Below are 25,076 nucleotides of genomic sequence, written 5' to 3'. Positions count from 1 at the left end.
ATTTTTGATTTTACTAGAATGAACATTTGAAAGCATTTGACTTAAAACGAAACAAATGTGAATAAAATGCTTTTTGTGTACCGTAGTAAGTAATTATGGATCATTACAAAGGTTTAGTTTTTTTCTGTTAAACTTGGCTGAAATGCATCATTATTGTAATAATTTAAACAATTTTCTCTTGTTTTCAGAGAAGCTCAGGTTTACCTTTTTTCTTCAGTCGTTGAGTCTTTCTGTTCTTCCCTCCACGATTTGTCTTCATTAAGAATCAGGTGCTCACATTCATGTGTCCCAAAGAGAAAGCGTCTTCTGACAGTCATTGATGTACATTACAAACTTTCCACGACACCATCAGGCCACATTTAGTCCAAATCGTGACATTCTTCTGTTCTATATGGACAAAGATATGTCCGACTACAGCACCACAGTTTAATTCAGTAATAGCACATCTGGCTCAAATGAGAAGCTTGATGCACACAATTTGACCAGTCACGCTCCCCTAGCATTCGGTTAGCATTTACTGAGAAGTTGGCTAATCCCATTAAAACCATCACCAGTAAACCAACATGGGTAATCTAAACGTGGCTAACAGCAAACCTGACAATATATTTGTAATATTGGAAAAATTAATAAAGAAAACATTATAAACATACACTTTAGGCTGTATAAAGCATGGCTGAGGATTGCTTATCATCCTTGACTGGCTGCCACTTTGAAACCTCAGGATATCGCTGCCATAAATGTTTTTTTTACCCATGTTTGAGAAATGCTTCGTTTGAGCTATAATAAGACTTAAATGAGTGCGTTAGCAAAAAATCCCTCCTTATATTTTTGAGTCAAGGTAGAAACACTTGGCTTAAATATGTTAATTTCTGAGGTAAAGTTTGGCATTTTGAAATGGGAACAGTGGGGAACAGTTTGGACTCGGGTAGAACTCCTGCAGTTTGTGCCACTTTCATTTTTAGCCCCCAGAGTTTTCTGCTTGGTCTGTTCACTAAACATAAAGCTACAGCTAGTAGCTAGCTAGCCCATCATAGCAACTGTAAAACAGTAGTTGATCCCTTACAAAACAATTTTTTGATTGATATTCTTTGTTTCTTCAGTAGATTCAACAAAAAACACAGCTAAGCTTGTTGTTTTTGCACTGAGGTAAGCTAACGCTGTACATGAAGTTTAGCTAATATTAGCATGTAACTTGCTTATATGGACATTTTGGCAGTTTTAAGCAAAATATATCAGAAAATGACAAACACTGTGAAACAAGTGTGAATCTTCCTTTTTTAATGTGACAATTGTGTTTTTCCTGAGGAGAAGTTTGTGAAAGGAAAAAAGGATAGCATAAGGGATTTTCTTTATTATGAAACAATAAAACCTTTTAAAGTTAAATTTAGGTCGTTAAAAAGGGAGAAACGTTGTAGCAGTTTTGGTTAGCTGACATTAGTCTCAGCTGACATTTCTGAATGTTTTGGCTCTTCAGGAATCACTTCTTGCCTTTCAGTCTGGTTCCTCTCATATATTAAACTTGCGCCAAAGCTAAACACCACAAAGATGAATATCAAATGCTCTATCGTGTTGACTGTCAGTGTATCCCTGGACTGCTGGCTTCTTGTTTAGAGAAAACAGGGCCATCGGGTGGACTGTCTGCCACGTAAGATGTAATCTAATGTGAGCGGTAGTTTGGGTAAACGCCACCCTGGACGTTAGAGATTGGAGTCTCTAAGCAATAAAGACAGACACGGATGCAACTAGGGTTTATTACTTTTAATCAATTCAGCTAGCTACAAAATGTCCACCACTTCACACACTGACAGGATACAGAGAGGGAGTCTTTAGTATTACATGCGTTGAGGACATCAATCTCACAGTTTAACCTATTGTGTCATTCAGGTTTAGGTAATTCATCACCTTACTCTAACTACTTGACATTTTGGCGATTTGGTGTGCATAGCTCTAAAGTACAGAAGCAACAAAAAAACCCATTTGTATGTATTTTTTTGTTTCAGAGTATAGTTGTAATTGTTATTTAATATTGTCATTATTCTTACCAATAACAAACCACACGGGGAGAATAAACTTACATATACGGTTTTCTTATAAAAGTAAGGTCTCTCAGAAATATGCGTCTTTGCTTTACATTGCAAACGTTTATTTTTTTCAGAGCATCCAAAACCTATGATACAGTACACAACCAGTCCTCAGCTTTCATCATATAATCAACATCTTCATCACTGAACTGCATAATCATTTAGAAAACAGGTCATTTTTTTGCAATACAACCCAAAGTCCTCAGTTGTTTCAACTTCATCTCACTTTTTTGATCCCTTTTGCATTATTGTACAACGAGATGGTCACAGTCGGTAAATATATCGAGACAGAAAGAGTGGCACTATTGCAAACTTGCAGGAGTATGGAACGATAAACTGTGTCCTAATACCGAGCATGCGTTTTGTCAATTTGCTACTGCCATGTTATCATTTTTTATATATATTTTTTCAGACAGGTTTTATTTATAAGACTAAAATCTACCATTTGTCATGCAGAGAACGCACAATTCACATCACTTGGAATGCAATGTCTAATACAGCTACAGAGAGTCTAGTTGCACATCGTCTAAACAGTAACTCAGAATGATTGCGATGAAGGAAAATGGACCAAGGACTGCCTTTGATTGAGTGCTCTTTGCCGTCCCGCCCAACTGTACCGCCGCTTAGTGACTCGTGTTTGCCGTCAATCTTCTCCCGCTGTTTTTGTGACAACACCAAAATAAGGAGCATGACAGTAGCCTATATGTAATGACACAGTTTTACTAAGACGATACTGAGATACCGAAAAGGAAGAAAAAACAAACAGCTTGTACAGCATTCCTATTATATACTTGTCATCCAGAGAAGTGTACTCGTGTGTATATATATATGTATATATATATGATATGTGAGATATATATATATATATATATATATATATATATTTGACATAGAGAATAAAAACTTCACAGGTGAGCTAGAGATCCATCAAGTCAGCACTATATACAACCTTTGGAAAGAATGATATACGGAGTATAAGAAATCATCTTTTTACGAGGACAATCATCTTGAAAAAGCTCGACAGACGACACAGAACAACATTTACAATGGGCGGGGAGGTGATATGTGCATGTGTGCAAACCTAGAAGGTCAATACCATGATGAAAGCATGTCAGCGCCTATCGATGCGTGGCGCGGGACGCCGGACGTTCACGCTCCGGACTCCGGGCGTTTAGCCACTGCCCAGCATCTTTGTGGCGCGCTGGTTGGCCTCATCGATCCTGGTCTTGTTGGAGTCGGCCTGTGAGGGAGGAGAAAGTGATGAGAGGGCTTTGTTGATTTACTCCACAGATCTGTGTTTTGGTGTTTTATCTTTCGTACCCGGTTAGATTGATTTCATTGTACTTTTGGTAGAGCTTTGAATTTAGAGATGGAGCTTTTTAAGAAGACTCTATTATACAAAGAGACCATTAAATATAGAAATGCTTAAGAAAATAAAAGGTAAGACAACTTTTCTTTGCTGTTTCTACATTTTATCTCTGACCTGATTTTGCACAGCTCTGCGTCAAAGGCATCAAGTTATTTAAGTCTTAAGGTTGGACATTATTTTAAAATTTTCTAACCAATCACAGCATTTCAACAATTGCACATTTACGGGCATGTTCACAACACTCGCACATCCTCACAACGTGACCAAACCAGGAAACAGGGATGTAAGTGAATGTTGGAATATCCTTGGAGAAAACCTTGCAGCCTGTAAAAGACCAAACCAGGCTGAGCTTTGTGACCCTGAGCTGGTGTTGTATACAAACCAAGCTTTTCCTTCGTGTCCACACTGGTCCAATACTCTTATATTTGCAAGGAGGCAAATCACTAAATAAGCGAGATAACTCAACTTTTACATGAACCCGGTGCGTTTGAAGAAAAAGCTGAAAAGCTGTATCTCGTCGTGTGCGTGTACCTTCTCCATGATCCTGTCGATCTGGCGGTTCTGGGTGTCGATCTCGTTGCCCATGTCCAGAGCCATGTGGCGCAGGTTGCCAATGATGCCACCCACCTGCTCCAGGTTCTCATCCATCTCGTTTTCCCGGGCATCGTCTGTTACCCTGCCATACAAAAGGTCACATTTATCTCTGCAGTAACTAGTACAGCACATGTTGCCCCTGCTGGTGTCCATATTTCACCTCTGAACCTCCAAAGAGCAGAGACCGACCGCAGGATCCTGTTCACTGTTTCTTTATTAATGACACAGTGTTAAATATCCAGATACACAATCTTTCACATATACAGACACAGATTAGATTAATATGAGATAATCTAATATCCACATTAAAGTCTAAAGCCTGTGTTGTTCTCAATAATATAGATTTGGATTACAGTTCTCCAGGTAATCTGATTACATATGAAGACAAGACAAGAACCAGATGATGAATGTTTTTTTCTGCTCGTCTTTATCTGACTTTTCCTTTCAGTCTATTTTCAGCTGTTCATGTCGCTGACGTAGCTCGACCTTCAGTAGACGCTGAACTGTGTTTCTTCTATCAGTCGATGGTATTCAAGTAGAAACGCCGTCATTTGCTCTTTCGTTCTTACATTAAGTATCACTAAAGTACTAAAAGTAGAGCTGATTTCAGTCCCTGTTGGCAGTGATGGGAATAACGCGTTACTAACGGTGTTACTAACGGCGTTAGTAACAGCGTTACTACTAATCTAACTAATTACTGTTTCTATCGTTACAACGCCGTTACCGTTACTAACAACAAAATGCGGTCGCGTTACTATTTTTCAGCAAACAGACGGTTGAAGCTGTGTTCAGCTCACCGCACCTTCAGCTGCAGGAAGTAGCTGTAAGTAATCTGGGCGCTGCAGCTTTAAGCAGCTGCGCGCTCCCGCGGGCGGCGATCACTTTCTGCCCGGCGATCACTTTTTGATATTTGACTTTTTTGATGTTCTCCTTTATAGCGGACAGAAATTATTTTTTGGAGTGTTGAATGCAGAACACCTGATTGTTCTGTAAATAGTTTGAAATGTGTGGTTGTTACAGTAAAAATATCACTTTTTCTACTCTGATTTTATGTTTTGTGTCTGATTTTAGATCAATTGTGTTAATGCAGTCTGTCAGAATGAAAACATGACTGTAGATTCAGACACGTGAGGCTGTGCTGAAGAGAACGACACCAAACAAGACAAGTAATCAGTTAGAGGTGAAATGTGGAGGGAACATCAGTTAAAAATGGCCGATTGTACTCTGGACCCCTGAGAGTTCAACGTTTTTTTTTTAACGCAATAGTTACTTTTCAAGTAATCAATTACTTTTAGAATCTGGTAACTCAGTTACTTTTTTGAAGAAGTAACTAGTAACTATAATTAATTACTTTTTCAAAGTAACTTGCCCAACGCTGCCTGTGAGTACCTGTGTGAGTACATTTAAACACTGACTGAGGCCGACTCTATGTGAAATAATAATAATTGATTATCCGTGTATCTGGTTGCTGCCAGTGAGCTGAAGGGAAGTTTAGGAAATTATGAAAAATACCAGAATATTTCTTCCTGCTGTGACATCAGGATGATCTGCCACAAACACCATGAAAGCATGGATTCATAGATCAGGCTGGTGGTGATCTAGTGATGGGATTTTCTTTTATTTGATTATTGACAAAATGTTGCAGCATCGTCGAGTATTATTGCTGATCGTGTATCCCTTAGTCTACCACGTCACAAAGATCAGATCATTACAGTTCGTTGTATTCAAAGCATCTCCACAGGCACCACATCTCAGTCTAACGACCCCGTTCTCCCCCCCGAGGCGCAACATCCCGACGTTTTGTCACATCGCACGGCGTTCCCGAGGAACGCGAAAGGTGACCTTCCGAGTTCTTATGGTACGTGCCGGGTTATGGATTAAATCCAGTGGAATTAAGCTCTCGCGGTAACAGACGTTCCTGCCCTGTATTGCAGCCCTAAACCATAACCTTATTCCGAACCTTAACCAGCACTGTAATGACGAGAAATAGTTTTCCCAAAGTGATTTTAAGTTCTCATATATCCTCAGTTTTCCGAAGTCGTCGGAACGTGTTGGTGGCCGAAAACGTAACATGTTGACAATTTGTCACCTAGCATAAAATGTTACGCTTTGGGAGTGAGAACGTGTTGATCTAACAGAGCGCGGGAAACGTGGATCATGGGTCTGCAGCAGCAGTTTGGATCAAAGTCTCCCAGGAATGTTCCCAGCATGTTGTTGGTTCTGTGCCATGAAGGATTAAAGCGGTTCTGTTAGGAACAGCGCACCTAACAACGTGGCTGGCGAGAGCGGACGGACATGTTAATGCTACATAAAGGCTGGTCTGCTTTGCTAGCCTAGTCGGGCTGCCGGTGAACGATGCCACGTGCACGTTTACCCTCATCTTGCCTTGAAATATTCCAGACAAGATGAACGTGCCCCGTAAAATCGCACATTTGTGATTTCCATCCAAGCGTTCCTCCTACCTGCGGATGAAGCCGCCGCTGATGGCCATCTGTTCGCGTTCGTCCACCACGCGGGCGGGCTGGCTGGCCACCACCCCGTCCTGGTTATTCCCCCAGGCCTTGCTGGCTCCGCTCTTCATCCTGGCCACCGGCAGTGATGGAGAGAAAGTTACTCAACAGTTTGAAAAAGGCGACTCGCCATTTACCTCAACCAGGCTGGCTTCCAATTAGTCAAAGCTAAGAGAGCTTGGATTTGAGGCACTGCAGCAGCACATATGTGAATATATTAGCATGTAGCTGACACACAGTGTTAATTGGTTTCATGCAACCAGCACATAAATATATGGTGGGACTAGACTAGTCGAGCAAAGCATAGCAGGCATGGACTGGCTTTGGGTTTGCAGGTACAGGCTCTGCTGTAACACAGTACTTATGTGTGCGATGTTATATTGCAGGTATATAACATGCTGTTCAGGATCAGGCGAGCCCTGCACGCTGTGTTTGAACTGTAGCCTGATTCCTTCTCTCTGTCCTAAACCATCATACTTCTGTGTTTGCAACAGTAAAGCACATCCCACTCCCACAGTGTGACAGAAAACAGAGAAGACACAGAGCTTGTGGCAGACACACAACACAGCGTGTACAGGACTGTCACATCGTTGGACGACGATCAATGCGGAGAACAAACTGCGAAACAAGAAGAAGGAGAACAAAACAAGAAACTGGAGGGAGTCAGCAGAGAAGAGCGCCTCGTTTACCTGAACCATCTGCACCACCCACCCCGACCCCCACCCCCCCACACCTGTATGTCTGTATATGTCACAGAGTCCTGGTCATGTTAGCCAGTTGAGGTGGTGAGGCAGAGGAGTGGGGTAATGGTTGTGACTCAGCTTATCTCTCAACGAAAGTCACATCTGCTTGCATCTGTACAGCTGTGCTAACACGAAGCAGCTCGGCTGCTCGGCCAATCAAAGCTCAGCATCTGTTTTGGCTCCACGCAGCAGGTAGATGGACTGGAAGGTAACTGTCGCTGCTGTCTGTGTGCATATCAAACACGTTCCTGCCCATTCAGTAGCATCCTGACACTTCTTTGCTTGTATCACAGTTGCTGAGCTTGTATAACCTTGGAGTGTGTGGATGTATCCTAGCTGTATCAGGGATGGCGATGGCTCAGCCGCCTCCTACACTGCTCTTATTAATAGAAATGGACCGAGGCTTCGCTGAGCGCCCCGTCCCTGCTGACACACACTGATATGATTAACACATACTCTACCCTTGTCTGAGTCCTTTATATTTCCATCTGTTTTCTTCTTTCTGCTGCGTCTTTTTTAATCTCCTCTCCTTCTGTAAAACTTTAATTTGCAATTTACTTCCCTGCTGTCTCAGAAAGGAGATACTGCACATTTCTAATCAGATTTGCTCTGATTGAGCAGAGATGATCTGATTAGATGAGTATTGCAGGACCCGCAAGACTGAAGTCATTCTGCCTCATTCATTCATTGGCATTCAGACGGCCACAATATGAAGCCTTTAAGAGGGAAATCTGGGGTCTGCTAATTCTGGAGGTACAGTGAGCAGCAGTGCTGAAAAACATCTCTTTTAGCATCCTGCTATGTGTGCAGGCAGGTTGAGTCAATGTCCCAGCAGGCTGCCACTATCTGATATGGCTGACCTACATGTGAGCGAGTTCCCTGCAGGAAAGGGAGCTCAGCAAACATCAGTGTTTAGCAGCCAGAGTGGAATAAAGGCTAAATTAGCACAGCGCTCTGCAGGAGAGGCGCTGCAGACAAACTGCAGCAGAAACAAGGGTCCTGCACACAGTGCTGTGGCACGATGCACCCATTTCATACATCAACCCTGACTACGCTCCTAAAAATATCTCACTGCGCATGTGTCCTAGCCCAGTTTCTAGCTGCAAGCTACACCAGATCACTCCTGTTTTTCTCATTTGCTCTGAATGTGTCATTCTGTCATTTCTCTCCTATTTCCAGCGTGCTCGCTGCCAAACGTTGAGCCTCTGACAGTTTTGTTGTGCAGCATTTATCTTCTCTTTGTTCTTTCCCATCTTTTCCAAGCAGGGACTTCAGTTAACTTTATTTTCTTTGTATTTTTAAACTTGGTCCAACCCACAAAGTTACACAACGACGGCTCTGCTCACAAACGAACTCTGAACTTCATCAGGATCACCATCAGTATCATTTTCAAACAACAACATCATGATCGTAGCATCATCATGTGTAGCATTGCTTTATGAGTTACATCATCATGCATGCATGAGCATTCAGAGGGTCATGCTCGCCAGTCATTCATTGGTGCTCGTGGCTCATAAGGCAGTGGGGGAGGGGGTGTTCAACGGGAAACAAAGGTCTCATTGCCTGCAAACAGGTGAGGATCTACTGGATGTCAGAGCAGTGTGGTGGTGGTGGAGATCATGCAGATGAGGAGAAGTGTCAACCAGTCCTGGACCAGGCTGGCCAAAGGCATTTTGGGACCAAGATCGCTGCATTTCCATCTGGAGTCAATACATTAGGATGATCTAAGTGCCAAGATGCTTCTGGAGCCCCAGCCCTGCTCTTTAAATCTAAGTACGTTTTATAATTGGGAAGGTCAACAGCTGCAGTGGTATCATTGTAGAAGTCCCGTCTTCCACCGCCACGCATCAATAATGAGAAAAACCCTCTTCAGGAGGAAAGCGGGACTTCTACAGCGGCTACACCTGCATGTTGTTTGGAGAATATGGCACTTGGTAGAAGAGAGGCACTTATTGATGAAGCGTGGCCTTGGCTGGGTGGGGGAGAGTTGATAGTGCGTGGAGGGCTGGACGTTTAAAGCTCGGCTTTATGGAATTTGGGTCTCACCAGTCGATTTGTATCAGCCTCATTTGACCGTACAAGGTATGTAAAGATCTGTGGCTGCTTGCACAATTTTAACTTTGGGAGAACTTTAGCAGCTTTTTGAGGTCAATTGTTCGGTGATGGTTCAGACTGCTGCACTATGAGATGCTCCCAGTTGGGGAGCTATGAATTCTGGGACACTATGTCTGCTATGCCCAAAGAAGGTCGTTGGACGTTCACTCATCCAGGTGACTCCTTCAGTCCCAGCCGACTGTTAGCAAATCCCTTCAGTAAACCATGTGGGAGCTGCTACTGAATCAGCAAATATTTAAATAAAAGAAGAAAAAGTACTAACTGACCAACATGACTGGGCCTAACGAGTGTCACGTACTGTTACGGGAAATCACGTTATTGTTTTAGATGTTTGTTTTTTTAAATCGTCATATTGTGACTGGAAATGTTCAACCTTAAGTGGACCGCCTGACGTTTTTGAAGTGAATCATTCCACATTGTGGGCTCAGTGTTTATTAGGAGCTGGAGTAGAGCAGGCTATTGGCTGATGGCCATTGTGATGTCACTTCTACCTCGGTTTTACTTCTCTTAGATACTTGATTTTAAATGGCAGGCAGGCAGGCAGGCAAGCAGCACCTACTTGTTACATGGACAGGAGCAAAGACCACAGAATTTCCCTAGATCGTTCAAATTCTTTTCTGCATCCTTCATGTCCTTATTGATTTGGTCCATTCCCTCCTCGATGCGCTCCAGTTGCTCTGATTAAACACAAGTCATTTATCCCCCACAGAACGAAGCAGAAGAGAGAAAGAGAGGACAAAGGAGAGAAGACAACAACTTCAGACACTATGACGAAAGAAAGTAAAAACTTAAAGAGAAGAAAAAGGAAAAACTGGACGCCACCACATATGTAAAGAACCTTTGGGGCACATCATCAGTACCTACTTGTTACATGGACATATGAAAAGCCCACAGCATTTCCCTAAATCTTTTAAATTTTTCTCGGCTTCCTTCATGTCTTGGTTGATATGGTTCATGCCATCTTCGACACGATCGAGTTGCTCTGGTCAGGACAAAGGGATGACAGTAGTGGATGAATTTCATTGACTGATTGACAGAAATATGAGTCATGATGAGCAAGTGAAGCGTTTGTACTCTGGTGCGTATCTACAGTGCATCACTTTGGGTGGCTAAAACACAATTATGTGCAGAAAATGGTCCATGAGAGTCCCCAACAATCCAATAATGAAAGTAAATCTTCTCTCTGTGTTTTCTTGGTTCATTTGATTGAAACTGTAAATGTTTCAGCAAAGATGTTAAAAGAAAACAAAGATTTCTGGGGGAAATCGGCGTTTCCTTTTTTTCAAATCAATAGATCAATAGATCAATCTCAAATCTGATCGAGCGACTGTCAGGATAAAGAGCTGCTCGGGGTCCTCCCACACAAACCCCGGTGTTAGTACCAGTTTATACCCGCAGCAGGGAAACAGTTTTCAGTCAGCTTCAGAGGCGGCTGGTTTCCAGCTGCTCCCATCACTTCCAGTCGCAGACGGCCATGAAGGCTTAGTGGGAGAAATCCTGGTAACGCTATAATACCGCCCACGACCAACGGCTTAAACAGATGTTCAATGTTTATTAATTGAAATTAAATGTAATGATATTTATTTATTTTTATGATATATTTGTTGTAAATATTGTAAAGTGACTTTGTGTAGGCTGCATCTCAGGGTAACTGTGGGAGCAAAACTTTATACTTATGGAGTAGATTCATCTTTAATATTCACTCTGTTGATGTGCACGATGTTTGTCTTTTTATTTTTCCACCAGACGTGTGTCAGGACTGTTCACCGTTACCAAACTACAAAACAGTAAATACAACCAAAATCTGGAGGCCTGTGTGACCTGATAACGATGAAGCCAAGTCGAACTTTCTTTTTCAAAATCACAACTTAAAAAATTAGTGAAGAGAAAAAAATGTTTCCTTTGCTTTAACATAAACCGCTCCATAAAAAAACTCCACATCCCAAACTGACTGACAAAGTACTACTAAAGTAATGACTTTTGCAGTGTTTAACTTTACAGAATCGTTTTTGTCTCCTTTCCTATAAAAAAACGTAAATCATGAGCAACGTAAAACGACTTAAACTTACTTACAGTGTTATTATTTCTTTGTTTTCTGCAGAAATCTGATGGATTACCTCCTTATTCTTTGAGTATTATAGGTAATTGTAACTAAATTGTCATTTCAAATAAAATACATTGAAATCACATGTATTTAGTGACCGTCACAGGCTGTATTATAAAATAATAAAATGGGAAAACGGGCGCATGGTCGTTATCGCCGAAGACCTTTTCAGTGCTGAATGAATTTCCTCTTCCTGTGGTTGGAAGCTGCAGGGAAGCGTCCGAGTTTTCCTTTCTCTAATTTAACGTGTAAAACTTAATTGAAACATTTTACAGCTGCTGGATTATTTGCATGTTAGTGAAGCTGCAGCATGAACAGCACAGGGTCAACTGAAAACTGTGTGCGTGGCTTTAACAATGATTCAGTGTAACTGAACGGACTCTGACTGCTGTCAGTGAGCATCGTTGTCGTGCTGGTGTGGTGGACGGGCCGCTGGGCGAGTGGAGAGTGAGGCACGGGTAAACATGGAGTGGACTGAGAAACAACTTTACAGATTTATTTCCCCAAATTTGTAAAATCCCTGGTTTACAGTCATCGACGGTCATAAAGGACATCATACTGTGTTGGTGGTGTTATAGAGAAGTGGGTCACGGCACTGAGTGTGGAGATCGTTAAAGAATGAGACAAAATAAAGATCAGCGATGGCTTCAAGTTCAAATTGAAAGGATTTGCATCAAAGCACATCAGCCTATGAATGTTGACTTCAACAAGTGCTGCAGAGGTGCAGGCCCTGCCTGTGCAAAAAATCTGGGGTCATAGGTCAGCTCGGGCTCCTGCGTCCAGTCAGCTGTTGCAAACGATCCTGCAGTGCTCGGGGCAGCGAGGCTAAATGGAGAGCTGGAGGAGGGAGAGCTCTCCTCTCCCCGAGTGATGCTGGTGCAGTCAGGCCTCTTACTGGGCTGCTCTGGTTTCCCAGAAACAGAAAATTGAGGGCGCTCGTCCTGCCAAGAGTCTAAATATCATTCACGTCACATTAGAAACGATATCTTTTAAGGTTACTGTGAGCCGACGTTCTCATTTATTGCATCTAATCAGGGATTGTACAAATCTGTACGCTGATAGACAAGGTTAGCCAGGTTAGCTGTCCTCAGACCTGTTTGCCTTTATTGTGATATAAAGCAGTATAATAGGTCGTATAGGTGTTTCTAAATGTATTTATTTCTTGTAAACAGATCTGAGACCAGCCCGGAGGTTACGCTGCCAGCAGCACCCACAGGGACGAGGCCGTCGCCCGCTTCCTGACAATGAGTTGTTGAGCTGTGAGGTTTCATTCCTGCAGTTGCTGCATTAAATCTTCCTAACAGGATCTGTTATGGTTTTGGCACTCATGACAATTCCTTTAACCGTCGTCCTCAGCTAAGAAAAACCATAAAACGCTGCTGGCAAAGTGAGAGCAGTTAGTAAAGTAAAAAGAAAAATGTTAGCCAAAGAAAACAAATGTTAAAAGAAGCTGAAAGAAAGAAGGAAACCATGTTGAACCTTCACCAAAGAAAACAAGCAACAAATCAAACAACTCAAAACTGATTCCTTTAAGGACAAAATGAATTAGTTTGGAAAAACTCAAATAAAACCAAACAACTGCATATGAAACACGTCGTTTAATTCTAATATCAATTTAACACCAACGTGTCTACGAGGTGAAGACTGAGGTGTAGCGCTGCTTGTATTTGAATCATATTATCACTGCATCTATATGTTGTGACACTGCGCCATCGCCCCTCATGCACACTTACCTCCCTGCTCGTCCAGCATAACCAAAGTCCTGATGCCGGCATCTTTGCTCTATTCCCCGGAGACAGCGAGGTGGAAAAGGAAGACAATCACAAGAAAACAGTGGTGAGCGATGAGGCTACAGGAGCTCAGGAAGCAGTGAAGCTGAGAAGCTCTGCGCTGCTCCTTTCTTTGCATTCTTTGAAATTAAATTCTGCTAACATGGTTAAACACGCTGGCAGAGAAAAATTAAACCTGCAGCTAACACGAGCTCTCTGCTCGCCAAATTACTTTTGTATTACAGCAGGAGAGCAACACACACTTTTAAAGGCACATTTTTGCAATTAATTCCCTGCAAATTTAAACTAAAACATCTACCACCAGCAGGCCGCCTTCATCCAGCTGTGTTTGGTGCTTTTCTTTTAGATTTTTATGTGACTTTTTAGCCCTACAACCATTTTTAAGAGACTTCACCTTTACCTGGTCACCACAAGAGTGAACTCCTCATTAAATAAAGGTTACAAATCTGTATTATATGAAAGTATGGACCATTCCTCATTTTACTTTACATGCATTAAGCACCATACATGCATGTTTTGGGACAGTTCCTTCACAGATAGTTTAAGGACCTTATTTGTGACACCTGACACACCTGAAACACATGAAACACCTAAAACACACCTAAAACACACCTGAAACACCTAAAACACACCTGAAACACACCTGAAACACCTGAAACACCTAAAACACACCTAAAACACACCTGATACACCTGACACACCTGAAACACCTGACACACCTGAAACACCTGAAACACACCTGAAACACACCTGAGAAACACCTGAAACACACCTGAGAAACACCTGAAACACACCTGAGAAACACACCTGAGAAACACCTGAAACACACCTGAGAAACACCTAAAACACACCTGAAACACCTGAAACACACCTGAAACACCTGAAACACACCTGAGAAACACCTGAAACACAATTGAGAAACACCTAAAACACACCTGAAACACCTAAAACACACCTGAAACACCTGAAACACCTGAAACACACCTGAAACACACCTGAGAAACACCTGAAACACACCTGAGAAACACCTAAAACACACCTGAAACACCTGAAACACACCTGAAACACACCTGAGAAACACCTGAAACACACCTGAGAAACACCTAAAACACACCTAAGAAACACCTGAAACACACGTAAAACACACCTGAAACACACCTGATACACCTGCCCAGTCTTCAGCTAGTCGGGGCAATAGTAGCTTGAGCACATGGTGTAATGTCTAAATGAATGTGATTTAGAAGTCTAAGAGTATAATTTACTACACGGGGCAAAGGGTAATTACTGATGGATGTAGATAGTTTTCATATCAGCAACTCAAAAAAATCAAAGATCTGCTGTTTTTTATATCGGTGCGATTAGCTTTAAATTGTGTGTTGGAAGTTAATCAATCGCACACTTGATTTAAATATTCTCTGTATTTTTGCATCTTGAGAAAAGGTGAGTGGCTAAAATCTCTGAGTTATCACCTCTTACATGCAGTTTTGTCACTGCGCTCTCTTTCTAAATACGGACCACACCTTTGTTTTAAAAAAACCAGCACAGTATATTAGTAACTGCTGGCCTAAGGCTTTAATTTAAACAGCAGAGAGAGAGAATAACACATCTGCTGCTGTGTTTTCTGTAAAGCAACAGAACAAAGGCGCATTGAGCTTGATCATTGGGATCATTGGTTCATCTTCTTGTTTTCCTGAACAAACAAATTGAATATTTTCCTTCCTATTAACTCTGTGCTGGTTGATATTGATCTGGAGATGCAAAGACATCTGTCTGTTAAACATGGAATCAAGCTGAAGGAGATTAATGATGCTAGCATTGACAGCGGACGAGCGTTCTTCTTAAAATCTTGGTATGATGCGAGTTTTCTGCTCCTGACTGGAACAGCTGAGCCTGCAAAGCTTTCAATAGTAATGCTTCTCGTCACTGATGGCAAAGGAGTCTGAGAAGACGCAGCAGCGTTAGCTAACGTACAACTGTGTGCTTCTTAAAAATGCAGCACTAAGATTTGTGCTGGCTCAGCCTGATCGGCATAAACACGATCATGGTGTGTCGCTGTGCCACACGTGCTCGTCCGTGACAAACCTGCCTCCTCAGCAGTTTGGGAAGAGAGCCACACGGATGCTTGAGAGGCGAGAGGGGAGCAATAAGGAGCCTCTGCATGAGAAAACCCAAAGTATCTGAAATGTGTCCCTGGAGAAACCCAACAATAATCAACCATAATCCCACACAGGCCTGAGGATGGTGCAGCTTTCTCCATCTAACCTGGCGGTGCAGGTGAGTATCATCCTCCACCTCCACTGACGGACTTTTGATTATAGATCATTGTCCAGGTTTACAGTTTGCTTTTGTACCTGTGATAACATGAAATGTTCCCTATTCCATATCTAATAATCCGGCTTTTTCAAATGGCCTCACAGCAACGAGCGCTACGCTAAGAGCTCGCCGTTAAAGCTGCGGAACGAGTGAAAGTCCGCCTCCTTTTTAGAAACAACTCATTTTGTATTTTTCAGACTGAACAGATCTTACTGTCATCCTGGACGTTCATCTTCAGCTCTGAAAGGAGTTTGTGGGGAAAACCGATAAACACAGTCGCGAGTGACATCACGAGAGCCCCTGAACGTTATCTATGAAGGGAAATGATGTCAGCTGTTTGTGCTGCACCCTCCAGCTCTCTGATCACGTGCATAAAGAAGCCGTCGTCCCTCCGTCAGTCCCTCCCTGCCTGCAGTACATTTGTAGGGTGGAGCTGATGATCGATATGACCTTGAGAGCTGCAGCGGGTAGCTTGTTAGCCACTCACCCCCCCAGATGCTCTCCCTTCTTGTCTCCCCATGCCTCACCCGCCCTCCTTTCTTCCATCTGCGTCTGCTTGTTGCAGTCTCATTGCATCGCAGTATCATCATCTTCATGTTATGTGCTATTCACGCCATCACTCAGCTGACTCGTGGTCCGCCAAAGCTGGGCACGCGCTCCACAACCGTTGGGCGAAGTATGAATGTGACGTGCTTACATGTACGTGTGCCTTTGTGTTGGACAGTTTACTGGATTTATTTACAAACATTTTTCTGTGCACAGCAATCGTGACACGTGTCTAAATGACTACGAAGGAATTGTTTCCACTTCCTCTTCTCACAGCTTCAAAACAAACAAACAAACACGTTCAGTATTTTCATGTGACGATCGTTTCTGTGGATACAGCTACAATTAACTATACATCAAGTAATGTTACAGAAGATGCCACCAAGCCTAATCGACAGTCTCTCTCTTATCCACAGTTTCTGGTCGTCATGGTAACCCTTCTGTTGATCACAGCACAATCAGACGAGAGCGCTGACCAGGTCAGAGCCCGTCTCACAGACGACTGAACAAACGCTGTGTCCAACTTACGGACCCACCAATCCAAGGCACAAACAGCAAACTTACTTCTGTCTTTTGATTGGCTGTTTGGGGCAAACCAACCACTAACGGTTCAGAATAGATCTGATAGGCAGAGCGCCATGTTTCCCTCCCTAAAGTCTGATTGTGTTGAACGCTGATGAACGTGAACACTTGCTGAGTGTATCACAGCTGAGTTTGGACTTTCAGGTTTCTGAGTCTCGCTCCATAAATCTGAGATATTCTAACAGAGATCCTCACACAACGATGAGCTTCCTGCTGTCCTCGCTCTACATCTCTGCTCCTCTGACAGTTTCAGTGTTGGTACAGTGACAGGCTTGCATGTAATCCTGGTGCCGCTGGTGTCGTCAGGTCTAAAAACGTTACGTTTGTAAAATGTAAAGGATCTCTGACAGAGAGGCGCAGTTATTAGAAAAGGAGGTTTGTTCTATGAGCTTGTGTGTTGCACTTTGCAGACACGCCTCCCCTCCCAGATCACTGAAAGCGAAAGTTTTAGTAACAACATTGCAACACAAAACGACCTCGTCGTTGTAATATTCACATGACTAACCCTGAGTGTCGGCACAGTAAATGATCTGTGCTGCAAAACAGCAGCTCGTCCTGCACACGTAACACCGTGAGACGCGATTCAGGATCATTTATTTTCATTTGTTGTTGAAACACATGTTTTAAATATTATTGTTGGCTATAAATCAAACTCATACATCATTTTCTTACCTCTTCGACCAGCTGCAGCATACGGCGAGTGCTCTCCAGTGACTGCGGACAAATAAAAGAAACAATTCAAATTCAAGAAGCTTGAAAAGTTTTGGTTTTCATGTTATGTGCAGTTTTTCATGTGATGGCCAATAACCTGCATCAGGCCATGAAGCCAAGCTTACCTGCAGCACTGGCAGCTCAGCTGCTCTCACTGCCATCAGCCTTTGATTTTCCATGAATGCAAAAGTCTAAAAACTCTGCCCACAGCTGCTGCACATCTGCAAGCCTCTTTGCAACCCACCACCAGCTTTCATGCTTTTCCAGGCTTTGTCATATCTGCTGCAGTGGTAACTGCTCGGTGCCCTCTCACAGCCATGCTGCAGGTGGACACAACATGTTGTGTTGACTGTTGTGTTCCTGTTAAAATCTTATTTACACAACAACTCGATGTGCTTTTGTGCATTCGTTCGACTGAACATAAGCGAGTGTGTAAAACTAAATGGAGCCGATCAGAACAATCAGCAGCCACAAACAGGATCAATACCTGAACGATTATCAACATGAACTCGCAGAGATGACTGTGTGCACGCAGGGCTGCACAGCTCTGACTGTAATTCTGGAGCCGCTCCTCGTTTCTTTATATTTGTCTGGGAAGTTGGGACCCGGCTACAGTGAGATGAGCCCACACTTGTTTTAATGTTCGCTTTCACTGCTTCAGATTTCCAGGCTAAAGTGAAAGACGAAGCTGATGTTAATGGGACGCTTTACAGACCTGCAGCACTACAGCCCCAAAGAGACGGAGCCTCCATGTTTTACAGTGTTGGACCTTTTTCTGACCTCAGACACACTGACGATAATTTGAACTAAAAATGTCATCGCTCCATCGTAGCTGCTGCCACTGGTTTCCAGTCCAGTTCCTGTGTGATGTGGCAGAACAGCTGAGACGATTTCTCTGGGAAACAGTGGATAAATCACCAGCAGACCCAAAAGCATCTCTCAGGTCCTCTGTCCCGTCTTTCCTGGATTATTTCCCGTTTCTTAAGTTCATCTGCTGCAGATAGTTTTTAAACTCCTTGGAAATCAAATAAATGAAACGAGGGGCAGCTTCTTTCTTTCATATAATCATCTCACTCGCTCGGCCCACACCCTCATTTTACGTTTGCCAGTGTTCTTAGTAGATAAATGGCTTAATCATGAATTGAGCTGTGGTTTAGGGAAGGCCTCGAAGGGGACTGCCGGCTCTCAGGCTGACAGATCCCCAGGTGCTAAACAGAAGGGGGGGCACGACAACGAGAACCAACAGCTTGCAGAACTGTGGGAACATGTATAGATACGACCTGGAAGGTCCTGAATGCAGCACTTACAGTACGTGATGGAGATTTGTGTCTGTTTTACTAAGTTTGCACTGATTGATCAAAGTCATCAGAATAACTCAGCTGTTATCAGCAGAGTGATGTCTGTTATCAGCTACTGGCTCGTGTGTAACGGGGCGCCGCCGTTCTGCCTCTGAGGAGCGCGAGGCTGCAGAGCACGGAGGCAGCAGCGGGGCATCTTGTCCTTCTTACGATGACACAGCTCCGCCTCGCTGCGCTCGCTGCAAGCGCATCGTCTGCACCGGTAGGGGTCGAGGGGTGGGGGGGTCGAGGGGTGGGGGGTGTTGGTTAGACAAACAGATCTGACACCGAGCAGCCATTTTTAACGTGGCTCATGTTCCTTCTTCTTCTGATTCTTCCTCTTTGCATCCTGTCTCTGATCAGCCGGAGTCGCACAGCTCGCTCGCTTTCATCTGTGGGAGTCGCTCTGAAGCCACAGACGCCACAGAGGCTAAACTGTTAGCGCCGCCATTTTGTGTTTGCCCTGCGTTCCTGTGTGTGTGTGTGTGTGTGTGTGTGTGAGCGTGTGTGTCTGTGTGTGTGTGTGTGTGTGTGTGTGTCTGTGTGTGTGTGTGTGTTTAATATTCTGCTCAGCTGCTCCACAGTGAGTCATATGTGAAGCTGGAGGCTGATCAGCTGTGGGCCATGATGGAGACTCTCTCACTCTCTCGCCCTTTCACTGCGAATGAAATGCACACACACACACACACACACTCCTGGTGCCTATGGTACGACAACTTTTCTCCGTGCCCCTGGTACACTGAGCAGAAACACTTTGCCACACACACACACACACACACGCTCACACACACACAGACACACACACACACACACACACAGACACACACACACACACACACACACACACACACACGCTCACACACAGACACACACACACACGCTCACACACACACAGACACACACACACACACACACACACGCTCACACACACACAGACACACACACACACACACACACAAACACACAGACACACAGACACATGCACGCGCACACACACACAGACACACACAGACACACACAGACACACACAGACACACACACACACACACACGCTCACACACACAGACACACACAGACACACACACACACGCTCACACACACACACACACACACACGCTCACACACACGCGCGCACACACACACACACACACACACACACACACACACACACAGACACACACACACACACGCTCACACACACACACAGACACACACACACACACACACACACACACACACACACACACACGCTCACACACACAGACACACACACACACACACACGCTCACACACACAGACACACACAGACAGCGTGCTCCTGCCATCACGAGGCAAACGCCTGCGATGCAGCGAGTCCGGTGTTCTCACCTCATCGGCCAGCTGGTCGGCGCGTTGCTGCATGTCTGACAGCTCATTGCGCATGTCCGCATCATCTGCCATGTCTGCTGGATGTTGGGGGTGGAGACGGTCTCCAACAGGGAAGAGAAGATGCTAGTGGGAGTCCGGGGAAGGCTGGAAGAGAGGAAAACACAAAGCGTTCAGCGTGCAGCACACGGCTCAGTCGACTGTCGCATTAACGACGCGGGACGATGGAGGACGTGGATAATTTGGAGTGCGACCACAGCAGTCAACAAACGTACCCGTGAGCTTGTGCAGGGTTCAAACTGTGGCGTGATCGCCCATCTCCCTGACCTCTGACCTTTCTCTGCGTCTTTATTTATGTAAAGAAACGCACAACGAGATGAAAGCAGCTCCCCGTGAATGTTTCCGTTCTCGATCTCAGACATTCAACAAGCTTTTAAAATCATTATTCTCAACCTTCTGAGCTTAACATCATCCCTGTGTTGGCGTCCGTGTTCCCGACGTGATATTTGTGCCTCCATCTCTGCATCACTGAGCCAAACTGAAGACGAGGACGCGTGATGTTACCTTCAGACTCATGACAAACACACCTGCTGCTGCTCGCCGCCTGCAAGACGCACGAAGGCTGGACGGCATCGACCGACATCACAATGCCCCGTGTGCATTTGTGTAGTGTGTAGTGTGTAGTGTGTAGTGTGTAGTGTAGTCCACATACATGAACACACACATATAACAATTAATGAAACACGACTGCAGCATCAGATCGTTTCTAAGAACTGAATTCACTCGTTCATGCAAACTTCCTCTTTATTTTAAACCTCCAGCATGCACATCAACGAGCATCACGACGGGCCTCAAAGGAGGCGGCAAATACCTCCCACCTCACTGTTACGCCAGAAAACAGCGCTCACACAAATAAAAGTGAAGGTACGCAAGTGAAGAGTATTCCAGAGACGCAACAACAGGCGCATGGCCTGCAGCCAATGAGAGCACGTTCATGAAAGTCAGACCGGTGGGAGCTGCTGCCTCCACAGGCCGCTGTTTGCTGTTGCAGGCGGCGTAACTGAGGACTGTCTGTTTGTTGGGGAGCGAACGGGCAGAGGAATCCCGGCTTCTGCGACTTTCAGAGGATCAGCCTGAGAAATAAACGCCGCGTGCCGCTGTAGCTGCAACGCTTCTCTGGTCTCTGCGGCTCACCAGAGGCTGGTATCACGGGCTAAACAGCTGGACGCATCCAGATGCAAAATGACCAGAAGCTTGCAGGAAAGATGAGCATGAGAGAGATTATCAGCGGACATGTTTACAGGAGCAATCGAGGCAATTACATGTAAAACTCGACTATGATGTCGGCCTTTATGACCCGAAGGCACGAAGAATGAATTCATCCTGAGGGTCAGACGCGACCACGTGTGTGAAACCTGACAGAAGGGTCAAGGAATCAGCTCATGGTGCTGGTTTTATGGACCTCAGGTTCACTGTGTTGTTTCCTCTGACTGCTTCCTGTTTCCTGCATCAGCAGGAAGTCATCTTAACAATAAACCCCGAGTGTGCCGTCTGCCACAGTGAAGCATTTAGCAGGTAACCAGTCAGACACGTTATTTTGATTTGGCCAAACGTAAAAGAAGAGTAAATATTACACATTCGCCACTCACATGATGTCACTGATGGTTTCCACCCACTCAGGCTCAGGGAGGCGAGTTCCCCCCTCCCACTGTTTCCTGTATTATTACAGGGTCTCTGTCTTACATGTAGAGTCTGTCATCATGATTTGGCGCCGTCCATGTAAACAACAACATCTACCAGCTGCACTTAATGCAAACATCATAACATCAGTTTAACTGATAAAATGTTCAACAGAGCGCAGATCCAAACACGCTCAGGTGAAGCTCGGCGCCTCGCAGACGTTTCCTCCTGGTGACGGAGCGAACGGTCTGCTCGCTGTTCTCAGAGGTCTCGCCGTACCCTCATCGTTCGCCTCTCCCACTCGTGTGTCCGTTCACAACAACATCTGCTGGTCACGCACTTGCAGCGTGGATGTGAGACAATATTACCCAGCATGCCACGCTCTGGATCATTAGAGCCTCGCTGGGTGGCAGATAGAGATCGTGTCATAATCACCACAGCTGAATGCCAACACGTGTCCGACGTGCGTTTTCTCCCCTTTCTTCTCGCTTTCCTGCATGTCGGCCATGTTGGGTTACATAAAGCGTGGTCAGCGCAGGGCTTCGTGTCTGAATCGAGTCAGATTCAAAAGCACAAAGGCCGCCATCGCCCGGCTGTCTCGCTACATCACTAAATTCAGGCAATTAAGTGTGAGCAGGCCGCGCTGACCTTTTACTTTACGCTTCAATCACGCGCCTCATGTGCGGCGTCTTTGCTCCCGTCTGCGCTGTCGGTTTGAGCTCTGCAACAAATGTACGGTCAGGTCTTCTCAGGGAGAGACGGAAAACGATGGAGCTCGTGTTGTTTATATGGAATCAGTTATTCTGTGGGTGGTTCATCAGTAACTCGGTGAACGCAGCCTTGATGCAGATACTCTAATGAGTTAATGGAGGACGACATGTTTATGTACTTATTATCCAGTAAATCTGCTGCCCAGGAAGCTCCTATTACCTGTTCCTGAGACCTATAAGCTCTTTTTTACCCTGCACAGCTTTTCTGGTGTTTACAGTCAGGTTATTTCACCCTGCAGCCTTTGTGCCTTTATGGTGGTCAGTGAATGTGCACAGGAGCTGATCACGTGGGATCAGTGACATCGTGGCCCCGCCCCTCCCTGAGCCTGGTTCAACCACAGGGTCTTCCTGTTAAAAGGGAGTTTTTCCTTCCCACTGTCGCCAAGTGCTGCTCATAGGGGGTCATATGACTGTTGGGGTTTTCTCTGTATGTATTATTGTCAGTGTTGGGGAGTAACGGAATACATGTACCGCCGTTACGTATTTAAAATACAAAATATGAGTAACTGTATTCCGTTACAGTTACCGTTTAAAAAGGTGGTATTTAGAATACAGTTACTTTGTTGAAATAAATGGATTACACGGCGGTACTTCCCTGTTTCATATTGTGGCGGGTCAGGACTGTTTGGGTTTTGTTTGACAGCTACGTTCTGTTGTTCCAGGCAGCGTTACAGTTGCCATGGTTACAGGGTGACGCTCTCTCTGCGTGTTTCCTGGGTGAGAGAGCGCCTGTTGTTGTTGTTGTGCTAAGCTAACAGGCAGAATGCTACAGGTATAGCTCTAAAGAATGTAGCATCATGGGCAGTGTAGTCCGTGCTGCAGGGAGAATGGACTGCCATACCCGTTATGTGTCTGTGAGCGAGGGAGGGAGAAAAAGGAAAAGTATGAGCTGTCATCGAGCAGAAACGGGAGCTGGAAGCATGTAAATATAATAATAACCACTGCAGCCAAGAAGAGAGCCTGACGAGCCCAGCTGTAAGTAAGCTATTAAGACTCGACTGTACACCGTGTTCGTGTTTTCCTCTGAAACAATAAGTTCTGTTGGAGCAGCCTTTCAACGCCTCTCTCTGTCTCTGCTAGCAAAGTTGACCCAGACAACAAAGTAAAGCTAGTTTTCAGCTACGAGCCGACACGAACCCACCGTATTAGCCAGAGGTCCCTTTACTACGGTTCGGAGCCGCGGACCTTCAGTAACAGTAATAAATCACAGCAATAGTACATTCACGTAGTTGTAAACAGCATGATAATATATTAAGTAATCCAAAGTATTCAGAATACGTTACAGAATACATTTTGGGGCATGTAATCTGTAATCTGTAATGGAATACATTTTAAAAGTAACCTTCCCAACACTGATTATTGTTGGGTCTACATTACAGCATAAAGCACCTTAAGGTCACCGTTGTTATGATTTTGTGCGATATCAATGAAGCATATTTATTTCGAGCTGACTTACAAACATCTGTTTGTCTGCATCTATTGGATGTGATGCTTTAATGTGTATTTGTACATTCACTGATCCCACAGAGAGAATCTGAGAGCGCTGCATGGCTTCAGATGGGTCCCATAAACCGGTGACCCATGATGACCTTTAACCAGGAGCCGGCCCGTCGTCCGTGAAATGTTTCCTCTCAGAGGAGCGTTTGTCTGGAGAGTCCCATCTGATTAAATGTTGGCCAGCCCATCTGAGAAATACTTAATTACTCGCACACGGCCTGTCAGGAGTTTAGTGAGGACGGTAAATTTGAGCTGATAAATCAGGGACGTGTCTGCAGCAGGTCTTCTAGTGTGCATGGACCACGTGTCCCAGTTAGTGTTCGCATGAAATAATATTGTTTTGCATGAAGCATCCTCACACAGCTACGAAGCAGGAGTAACAGAGCAGACCTGTCCTCTGATATAACACGATATGATCCTCCTGTTAGACTGTCCCAGGGTTGTTGCAGCACACATCAAAGACATGATTCATGTAATTAAAGCTCATACTTCCCCTGCACACCAAACATCGCCATAAAAACCTCGTTTCACTCACAAATGCAGGGACTGAGTGGAAACCATCAGCTGCCACGTCTGTCTGCTTCTGTTGTGTCCCTGCAGCCACGTGACCTTTGGCCAAGTTTCTGTTGCCCTGTCATCACATATTACAAGGACGCTGACATTTATGGCACGAAACGGTAAGCAGTATGACCTTTGACCTGAAGAAGGTGATAAGAAACAGGAAATGGAGCGCTCAAAGGCTGCAGCATGATGTACTAAACACACAAAGCCATACATACGTGCTTTATTACATGAGTGAGGTCTGCTGATGACGGGGTTGAGTTATGGTGCTAGAAACGCCGCTGTGATGGCGTGACTGCGTGGCCGTCACTGGCAGTAGCCGAGCGCGCCGCACCGATCAGTGGAACAGAAATACCTGCACTTATATCCTCCACACAGCTTCCATATTTCAGGCTCCACACGTGGAGC

General features: G+C 44.6%; 1 protein-coding gene across 1 annotated transcript in view; it reads right to left on the bottom strand.

Moving 5' to 3' along the window:
- Positions 1 to 1,743: 1,743 nt before the first annotated feature.
- The window catches only part of snap25a (synaptosome associated protein 25a), a 33,667-nt gene continuing 10,334 nt past the window's right edge, over positions 1,744 to 25,076 (bottom strand). Inside the window, exons 2-8 of the mRNA XM_087851917.1 lie at positions 20,164 to 20,307; positions 17,420 to 17,461; positions 13,250 to 13,298; positions 9,972 to 10,089; positions 6,507 to 6,626; positions 3,982 to 4,126; positions 1,744 to 3,321 (exon numbers count right to left, since the gene is read on the bottom strand). Of these exons, the coding sequence (XP_087708043.1) occupies positions 3,253 to 3,321; positions 3,982 to 4,126; positions 6,507 to 6,626; positions 9,972 to 10,089; positions 13,250 to 13,298; positions 17,420 to 17,461; positions 20,164 to 20,235 (615 nt within the window). The 5' untranslated portion in view covers positions 20,236 to 20,307 and the 3' untranslated portion in view covers positions 1,744 to 3,252. The remainder of the gene's footprint in view (positions 3,322 to 3,981; positions 4,127 to 6,506; positions 6,627 to 9,971; positions 10,090 to 13,249; positions 13,299 to 17,419; positions 17,462 to 20,163; positions 20,308 to 25,076) is intronic.

This window comes from Neolamprologus brichardi, chromosome 15, assembly GCF_056152115.1.
Source record: "Neolamprologus brichardi isolate AB-2024 chromosome 15, ASM5615211v1, whole genome shotgun sequence".
Classification (NCBI taxonomy): Eukaryota; Metazoa; Chordata; class Actinopteri; order Cichliformes; family Cichlidae; genus Neolamprologus; species Neolamprologus brichardi.
The sequence above is the reverse complement of the archived record's forward strand: the minus strand, read 5'-3'. Positions and strand labels throughout refer to the sequence as shown.